The 9,147-nt window shown below is 64.0% G+C and overlaps 1 protein-coding gene across 1 annotated transcript in view; it reads right to left on the reverse strand.

Annotated features, from left to right (window-relative positions):
• Window positions 1–574: 574 nt before the first annotated feature.
• RHPN1 (rhophilin, Rho GTPase binding protein 1) overlaps window positions 575–9,147 on the reverse strand; it is a 12,187-nt gene continuing 3,614 nt past the window's right edge. Inside the window, exons 3-18 of the mRNA XM_006879435.1 lie at window positions 7,563–7,691; window positions 7,300–7,393; window positions 6,923–7,000; window positions 6,491–6,615; window positions 6,192–6,358; window positions 5,665–5,858; window positions 5,207–5,390; window positions 5,057–5,158; window positions 4,660–4,854; window positions 4,255–4,331; window positions 3,793–3,939; window positions 3,025–3,186; window positions 2,556–2,772; window positions 2,033–2,182; window positions 1,504–1,739; window positions 575–724 (exon numbers count right to left, since the gene is read on the reverse strand). Coding sequence (XP_006879497.1) covers window positions 575–724; window positions 1,504–1,739; window positions 2,033–2,182; window positions 2,556–2,772; window positions 3,025–3,186; window positions 3,793–3,939; window positions 4,255–4,331; window positions 4,660–4,854; window positions 5,057–5,158; window positions 5,207–5,390; window positions 5,665–5,858; window positions 6,192–6,358; window positions 6,491–6,615; window positions 6,923–7,000; window positions 7,300–7,393; window positions 7,563–7,691 — 2,407 coding nt within the window. The remainder of the gene's footprint in view (window positions 725–1,503; window positions 1,740–2,032; window positions 2,183–2,555; window positions 2,773–3,024; window positions 3,187–3,792; window positions 3,940–4,254; window positions 4,332–4,659; window positions 4,855–5,056; window positions 5,159–5,206; window positions 5,391–5,664; window positions 5,859–6,191; window positions 6,359–6,490; window positions 6,616–6,922; window positions 7,001–7,299; window positions 7,394–7,562; window positions 7,692–9,147) is intronic.

Here is a 9,147-nt window from a genome sequence, read left to right on the forward strand (position 1 = left end):
CAGTCTCCCAGTACCCCCTTTCCCTCTGTCCCACGAAGCCCCAATGTCAGGAGTTGGGCTCCACGGTCAACCTCTGCTCTCCTGCCTGGCACCAGCCCCAGAGAAGGGTCCACACGGGGTCACCACATGTTGTCTTCCAGCTGCCTACATCTGAGCTCCCCAGGATACATGCTGACAGCTGCTCTGCCTCAGACAAACCAGTGTCTGGAGGTCTAGCTTCTCCAGCATGGCGTCCTAAGGTAGTGAGTCTGGGGTTCCTTGGGGTTCAGTCTTGGTCAGCCTAATACGGAGGCTTCACAGTGTTCTCTCCTTAGTGGGATCCAGGTAAGACCCAGGTTGTGGGCCTGGAGTGGGCAGCCAGAGTGGGCAGTCAGTCAGGCAGCCTTGGGCTGTGTCTGGAGGGAGCTGGGTCCGAGGAGACGTCAGGAGAGGTCCTGCCCCCACCCCCGCGGCACTGCCTCCCACTCCTTCTCCCGCATTAATATCCAAGCGGAGGCTCCTGCTGACCCAAGCGAAACAGTTTGCCTTTTCTCCTCTCGGTAATTTTCTGTTGGCGAAGCAAAAAGGAAGGACCTCATCGCATCCGCTCCTCCCCCTCCGCCCGCAGGGGCTGGAAGCTGAAAGCTCCCGGGTGGTGGGTGCCTCCAGGGCATACAATGCCGCTTTGTGTGGGGGTCCCCGGAGCGCCCTCCTTAGCAGGTAGTGAGCACACCCCTGGAGCCTTCTAGAAGCATTCAAGGCAGTGAGAGAGTCAAGATGGCCTTTCCATGGTCCCTCCTGAGTCAAGGTGACCTCAGTGGTGTGGCAGCTCTGTCCTCCTACAGACTGCCCAGTACCCAGCATGGATACCTTGGGCACCCAACTGGGCACACTGCACTGGCTGTGTGGGAAAGGGCTAGGCCCAGGCTGGCTCTCAGAGGTCAGCCTTCTGCGCAGCCGGGCTGGACACTGCCCTGAAGGTTTCCTTGGACCTGGGATGGGCCCATGGCACCCACAGTGTATTGCCACCTTCTAAGGATGGCTGGGCTCACCCCCCTCACAGACCCCAGGACAGTGGGAATTCCACTCCTGCCTGACAGGGTCTTGGGCACCAAGGAGGGGCGGAGAGGATCGCACTCCTTGTCAATCGGCCCGTGAGGACCAGGAGGCTCACACTCCCCACGTGGGGGGGTCACAGGGCTGCATCTCCCAGACTGTCATGTCACCCCTGATTAGCGTGTAATGGGCTCCATGACGAGGAGTTTTATTAACCAAATTAATAAACGTTGCGGACACCTAGGTGCCCTTGGCCGGTTCTGCTGAGACAGGATTCTCGGGCGAGTGGGCAGGGAGGGTGCCCCTGGGCCCCTCCTAGACTGCATCTGACTGCACCCCACAGCACATTACCCCAACGTGCTCACTCCCCAACATGAACACGTGGCCTCACACCCATGCACGACCACGTATGTACACACAAGAACTGTGCTCCCTCGGAACACACACGCACAGCCCACAGACACGCACTCTCCACCGGAATGCACTCACACCAGGAAGGCAGGGGAGGCCGGTCCACTCCAGACCCCCTGTGCAGCTGGAGGCTTGTGCCTGGAGCAGAAGGATGGTCTCCGGCTCCTTCCCCTTCGTGGACCACTTGAGCTGGAAGTGCCTGCCCCCTGGTGGCCACGGGGAGCAGCACCGCAGCCCAGGACTGTCCACCCCTCTTCGCTGAGCCTGGTCTTTTGACCGCCCCAGGCGGCTCCCTGGAGGCGAGGATTCTGAGGCTGCGTCTCACACACTCTGGGCATGTTACAAGGCGGGACAGGTCCTTGGAGAGGGATGTCATGCTTGTGAGGGTGGAGGGACAGCACAGGAGAGGAAGACCCTCTGAGGTGGATTGATTCAGTGAATGGGGTCATCAGGATGGGTGTGCTGGAGGCAGTGAGCCTGGAACCTGACAGAGCAGGGTTTAGGGCTGTTTTACATAAGGTTGCCGTGAGTTGCGACTTGATGGCACAGAACAGGCCAAGGCGGGAGCACTCCTTTTCCCACCCACCCAGCTCATTCAGGGCCTGTCCTTTGCCCCGTTCCCTGCATGGGGACTCTGAGGGCTTGCGGGCAGACTGGGCACACATGGCTGAACTCAAGTGGGCCTGGGACAAGCTGCTGACCAGTAGCTCCAAACCAGTGCCCCCGGTGTTCACTTCTGGTGTGGGAGAGAGGGAGGGGCCAGGCCAAGCCCCTCACCATGGAGGGAGGCACTGAGAACCAGTGATCAGGCAGGAACAGGAAGGCTGGGGGTCAAGGGACAGTGTGGACAGGCAGGGGCAGTGCAGCTGGCCTAGGCTGGGGGGCCAGGGGCAAGAATCCACTGTACAGAGCCCAATTCTCCTGCATCAGTCATGACCCCTTCACCCACAGACAGCTTCTTCCAGCCTCCAGAGCCCTTCCACCCACCCCCAGCCACCACCACAGGCCACACCGGCCAGCAGACACCGTTTCCACAGGTGGGTGTGAAGCTCGCAGCCCAGGCTTGCCTGGAGGCAGTCTTTAATGGCAAGTGGGAGTCCGCCCCCCACGGTCAGCTGGAACACTCCGCGGTGAGGGTGGCCCGCAGGGGTCCGGGACCAGGGTGGCAGTGTCCGAGGGGACCAGGCGCCGGGCTTTCCCCACTTTAGCTTTGCGGCTCCAGCCAAGGAGGGGCCTGGGGCTGGTCCGAGGAGGTGCTGGCGTTTCTCGGCCCTTCTGGCTCTTCAGCAGGGCTCCCATGCTCAGCAGGGCCGGCCGACGGTCTCCCTGCACCGGAGACAGGCAGGGTCAGCACCCAGCAGGGCAGGTGTGGGGCCAGGGACGTGTGGCTTTACCCCCTCAGCCATCAGGGGAGGAGACTGCGGAGGCAGGGTGGTGAGGAGCACTGTGGACAGAGGCTTGGCTGCGGCAGGCACAGGGGGCCATGCCCCCAAGCGTCCTATTAGTGCAGGCCACTTGTCTCCCCATGGAGCACAGGGAGGGGCAGCTACGTGGGACCAGGGACAGGCTGGACCTCACCGAGCTGGGCGTCACAGCAGCAGGCAGCAGCGTCACCACGCCCAGCTCCACCCCCTCAGCACCGGCACTCCGAAGCTGTGCCACCACCTCGGCGTGCTTCCACCACTTGCATGGCTGCCCGTTCACCGACACGATGTAGTCTCCCTCCTTGAGGCCGGCCTCCTGCGGAGGGTGGGCAGGGATGCAGGGATGTGGACGTGAGCAGCGAGAGGGAGGAGTGTCCACGCGAGGAGGGGGAGGGGTGCCCACGTGAGGAGGGGGAGGGGTGCCCACGCGAGGAGGAGGGGAGGGTGCCCACATGAGCAGGAGGATGTGTGTTTAATCGTGAGCATGGTGCAGCTATGACGGGGTGCGGCTGTGACGGGGTGCGGCTGTAACGGGGTGCAGGTAGGAGACTGATGGGGTGCGGCTGTGACGGGGTACAGGTGGGTGACTGTGACAGGGTGTGGCTGTGACGGGGTGTGGCTGTAAAGGGGTGCAGGTAGGAGACTGATGGGGTGCGGCTGTGACGGGGTGCAGGTGGGTGACTGTGACAGGGTGCGGCTGTGAGACTGTGAGGGGTGTGTGCACACGGGCACAGTGTGAGGGACTGTGAACACGCACAGGGCGTGTGGAAAGGGAGGTGACCATGACTGGTGACATGTGGTGACAACTGTGAGTGGGGGTGGCCGTGAGCAGGGCCATGTGGAGGAAGTAGAGAGGGTATGTGTGTGGACACGGCGTCGCTCTGGGAAAGGGACTTGGGGCGGACAGTGGGCAGCCTCTTACCGCAGCCTGGCCCCCCGGGATGACGGCTGTAATGAGCACAGGGGAGTCCCCCCGCAGCGTGAAGCCAAAGCCCCCCTCTCCTCTGGTCACATGCACAGGCCCCACCAGCTGCCAGCGGTTTTTGGCTGAGAACACTGACAGGGGTCCCTGGGAGTGGGGGGGTCAGAGGTCAGAGCCCCTGCCTGACTGGGACCCCAGCCAATACACCCCAGGAGACCCACCAGAGGGGGTCTGCCCACCCTTGTTCACTTAGGGAGTTGGTTGGGGACCCAGGATGGGAACTGAGAAGTGTCCCCAGAGTGTATGTATGCTGGGGGGGTTGGGCCCAGGGCCCAGACAAGGGATATGGGGGTGCCTGTGACTCCCAGGCCTTTGGGGGCTCTGAGGGGCTATCTGAGTGTGGTGGAGGGTGTCTGTGTCCCCCAGCCTGTGTGGGGACCCTGAGGGGCTGAGGGGGCTCACCAGCCTGTGGAAGAGGTCAGCGGTCTTCACCTGGGAGAAGCTGGGCGTCCTGATCTCCAGTTTCTGACACGTTTTAGCTTAGAAGGAAGGCGGAGCAGGCTGTGAGGACCCAGGGTCGCTGATAGTCCCTGGCACCCAAGGCAGCCCTCTGGTGGACATGAGAGGGTCTGTCCCCAACCCGGGGGCCTGCACAGGTGGCCTGTCTGCCCAAGGTCCACTGCCAAGCACCCTTGAATCTTGGCTGGCAGGGCGTGCTGCCCTGGGGTAGGACTGGCTGTGGGAGGCCAGAGTGGCCAGTGTGGAGGTCTGCCTTCCCCAAGCTCCCTGAACTAGCCCCTTTTAGGTCACAGGTGGCGGGCACACAGGGTTCTCCCCAAAGGGTGCCCCACCAAACCCAGTGCTCACGCTGGATGTCAGGGGCCTCTGTGGTCTCGAAAAAGTCATCTTCAAGGTCCAGCTCTGAGTACTTGGCCAGGGAGCGCCGCAGTGCCTGAGCCACCACGGCCTGTAACAGGTCCACCTGGCGTGGCACGCGGCATCCGGCATGCAGCCGCAGCGCCTCCTCCTGGCCCAGAATGGCGCGTCTTAGGTGGGCCTTGCCTGCAGTGTGCAGAGGCTGTCACTCGCGGCTGGTGGACCTTGCCTAGCCTGTGGCCCCCAGCTGGCCAGAGGTGGGGCGTGAATCACAGGCAACTCTGCGCCCCTGGGATGATGCCCTACCCCGGGACCTTGGCTTTGCTGCTGGGGTCCCTCCACCTTGCAGGGGTGGTGGAAAGGGCTGGAGATCTCCCACAGGCCTCACCCTGCTTCCTGCGTTCCTCCAGCTCCAACGGCAGCTCGAGGCCTGGAGGCTCTGAGGCCCAGGGAGGTCGAAGCTCACACTTGAGCTCGTCCTTGGAGGGAGCTGAGGACAGAGAGGGTGTGAGCTTGGCCCAAGCCTGCCACCCAGCACCCGCACCGGCGCAGGCAGGACACTCACCGGGACTGTCACAGAGGGCCACAGCTGTGTGGAAGTGGGCCAGGGCGCGGAAGTACTCAGCCTTGGCCTGTACCAGGGCGGCCCAGGAGCCAGGCACACAGTCTCGGGCAGGGGGCTGGGCCAGGGCCTGGTGCACGAGGCTGTACTCGGTCGCCACCTGCCAGCAGACACAGGGAGAGTCAGGGGCCCACCCAGCCGGGGGCCAGTCTAGTCTCAGGGCAGCAGCTCCCGCACCCCAGTCCACAGGGGGCTTGGGCCTTGCCAGTCCCTGCTCTGGTTGATGCAGCCCCATCTAGCTCTGGGGACCAGGACATCAGCATGAGAAACAGCTTCATCCCAGAGACTGGCCCTGATCAGCCCTCCTGGCACCCCGTCCTGCCAACCCCCAACCACCTGTTCAGGGATCAAGTCTGGACGGGTGGAGGCCTCACCTGGGCAGCCTCCTGGGCCAGATGCAGCTGTGCCAGGCTGTCGTGAGGGTCCACAGGGGCCGGCAGGGAGAGGCTGTCGAAGATGCACTCCTGGGCCTGGGCGGCCATGAGCTGCTTGAGCACATGCAGCGCGGCTGGGCTCATGTCGGGACTCGGAGCGTGGGAGAAGTTCTCATTGAGGAGGCTGAAGGCCCCTGCAGAGGGGGGCGCTCACCACGGGGCCTCCGTCCCCACCCCATGCTGAAGTCCCTTCCTGCACCGAGAGCAGGCGCTCACTATGAACCCCCCCTGCCGTATTCTGGGGGGTCCCTGTGCTGCATCTCCAGGAGCGCTCACTACAGCCCCTCCTGTCCCTGCCACACACCTGGGAGATCCATGCCCCTCCCTGCTGTGTGGCGGGGGGCACATGGCAGGATGAGCTCTCTCCTGCTTGGGGAACCCTCCTTGCACCTATGACCAGCTGCCGCCCCTCCTGCCCTGCCTAGTGCCCGCCTGCCTGTAAATGGGCCTGGGCAAGCGGCCCTCACCTGCGGCGCGCTGGAAGGCCTCGATGGCGCAGTCGGTGCCCTGTGGGCACGATCGGTCCTGCCGAGCCCCGATCTGGGTGTAGAGGGCCCCAATGTTGAAGAGCACGCTGCCTTTCTCGAAGGCCAAGGTCCGCTGCTGCGCAGGGACCCCTGTGAGCGAGTCGTACCTGCAGAGGGGCCGGCCATGGGGAGAACTTGGGGATGCGGCAGGGCAAGGAGTGGGGTGGCAGGGGGGCCCTACCAGTGGAACAACAGCCCCAGGCTCTGGGTAGGGGGGGGGGGTGGCAGGGGGGCCCTACCAGTGGAAGAGCAGCCCCAGGCTCCGGGTGGGCACGCAGAAGCGGGCGTCCACAAAGCACAGCTGGTTGTAGTAGGACATGAGCAGCTCCAGGCCCGCCTGGTCCCGGCTGGGTGTCCGTGTGGCCTGCAGGAGTCAGCCCCAGAACAGGGACAGGGGAGAGCAGGGGTCACCCAGGTCAGGGGAATACTCCAGGGCACCTGTCCCCAGCGGAGGCCAAACCTCCTCACTGCCCACCCCCCCTCAGTAGTCAGCAGGACACAAATGGAGGTCACATGAGGACGAGGCCAGCAGGGTCCCAGAGGATGAACAAACACCCTTGAGGGTGTGCCCTGGTCCCTGCCAGGCTCTGAGCATGGAGGGATGTGCACATGCCTGCGGCCCCCTAGGTCAGGAAACATCTACACCGAGCTGATCTGTGATAGCTACACACCTGTCTCAGGTCCTCCAGCGCCTTGAGCTCCTCCTCGTAGGAGGCCCCATCTTCCCCAAAATGCTCTGAGATCAGCTCCTGACGGGGCAGGGATGGTTTTGGAGGCTACCTCCTGGATGTCCACCCTCCAGGACAGGACTGGGGCCCCTCACAGCCCCAGGACAGGACTGGGTCCCCTCACAGCCCCAGGACAGGACTGGGTCCCCTCACAGCCCCAGGACAGGGCTGGGTCCCCTCACACCCCCAGGACAGGGCTGGGTCTCCTCACAGCCCCAGGACAGGACTGGGTCCCCTCACATCCCCAGGATAGGCCCTCTCCCCTCACAGCCCCAGGACAGGACCTGTCTCCTCACCTCAACAGGGGACTTGGCACTTACTTTTAGGGGTGTGGACCAGTCTACTTCCTGGGTCTCCTTCAGTCCCAGTGGGATCATGGGGATGCTGGCCCCCTCGCTAGAACCAGAGTGTTCACTCTAGACCCTGGAGTTAGACCTAGGCCACCCTGACCACACGCGCACACACACACACACGCACATGAGTGATCTGCACACAGTGAACCTGACTGCCCCCCCCCCACACACACAGATGCGCGCGCGGTGTACACGGAAAAGTGAACCTGACCGGCCACGCAGGCACGCACCCCTCAGGCCATGGCGTGTCCACGCCGCAGTCCAGCTGGTCCAGCTCCTCCTTCAGCAGCTGCAGGCTAGCGTTGACATAACTCAGCTCCAGGGCCACTGTCTCCCTGACCCGACTGTTGTTGGTGGCTCTGGGGGACAGGGTGGGGTCAGAAGCTCTGCCTTGAAGTAAACCCCTGTCACCAGCCCCACCAGCTAGACATGATGGGTGGACTGGGGGCCCCGGGGCCAGGACAGACACCCGGTATCCTCCCTGTGGTCCTCCCATGCAGGTGGCTACACTGCCCTGGGACACACCCTCCTTCACTTCACCCCCCAGGACACTTGCCCTCCTGACACAGCAGGACAGGGAGTGCTTGAGCTTCCTCAGGGGTGGACAAGGGGCAGGGGTGGCAGGCGGGGCGGGGGTGGGGCAGGCAGGGAGGCAGATGGAGCTGGAAGCATACTCCTCTGTGGAGGGGGGTTGTAGACGTGGGGGCCAGGGATGCAAAGACTGGACCAATTTGGCCACAAGGGAAGGGTCACCAAGGGCTGGACAGATAGATGCCAGGAGGGGGGAGAGAAGTGTGTGCCCTGGGCCCTCAGGAAAGGTGCCCGCACGTCATGACTAGAGTGAGGGGGCGCCGGTGACTCAACTCCAGAGTGTAGTGTTGGCTCCGTGGCGGCACAGCGGTGAACGTGCTTGACCACGAACCAGAGAGCTGGCGGTTCAAGCACCCTGCTCCACAGGAGGACGTGGCAGCACTGCCGCAGAGGCCGGCCTCGGACACCCAGGGCAGCACCTCTCAGTCCTGCAGGCTGTCCTGCAGGACTGCCCTGGTGGCATGGGGCATGGCTTTTCTGGCTTGGGGAGCATGTATGGTGCCAACCTGGGCCTGGCCTACTGCCAAAGTGGCAGGGTACCCGACCACCTGTGGGGGGGTCCTCAGAGTGCCCACCTGTGCAGGACCCCAAGGTGCCCACCTGTGGGGGTCCTCAGGGTACCCAACTGTGCAGGCCCTTGCAGCACCCACCTGTACAGGGTCTCAGGGCACCTACCAGTGCAGGCCCTCGCGGCACCCACCTGCACAGGTTCTCGGGTGCCCACCTGTGCAGGCCCTCGCGGCACCCACCTGTACAGGTTCTCGGGGCGCCCACCTGTACAGGGTCTCGGGGCACCTACATGTGCAGGCCCTCGCGGCACCCACCTGTACAGGTTCTCAGAGCGCCCACCTGTGCAGGTCTTCGGGGTGCCCACCTGTGCGGACCCTTGCAGCACCCACGTGTACAGGTTCTCGGGGCGCCCATCTGTGCGGGCCCTTGCAGCACCCACCTGTACAGGTTCTCAGGGCGCCCACCTGTACAGGTTCTCAGAGCGCCCACCTGTGCAGGTCTTCGGGGTGCCCACCTGTACAGGTTCTCGGGGTGCCCACCTGTACAGGCTCTCGGGGCACCCACCTGTGTGGGCCCTCGCGGCACCCACCTGTATAGGTTCTCGGGGCACCCACCTGTGCGGGCCCTTGCAGACCCACGTGTACAGGCTCTCGGGGCGCCCACCCGTGTGGGCCCTCGCCGCACCCACCTGTACAGGTTCTCAGGGCGCCCACC

This window comes from Elephantulus edwardii, unplaced genomic scaffold (assembly GCF_000299155.1).
Source record: "Elephantulus edwardii isolate Elephantulus edwardi_28Jun2011 unplaced genomic scaffold, EleEdw1.0 scaffold00003, whole genome shotgun sequence".
Lineage (NCBI taxonomy): Eukaryota > Metazoa > Chordata > Mammalia > Macroscelidea > Macroscelididae > Elephantulus > Elephantulus edwardii.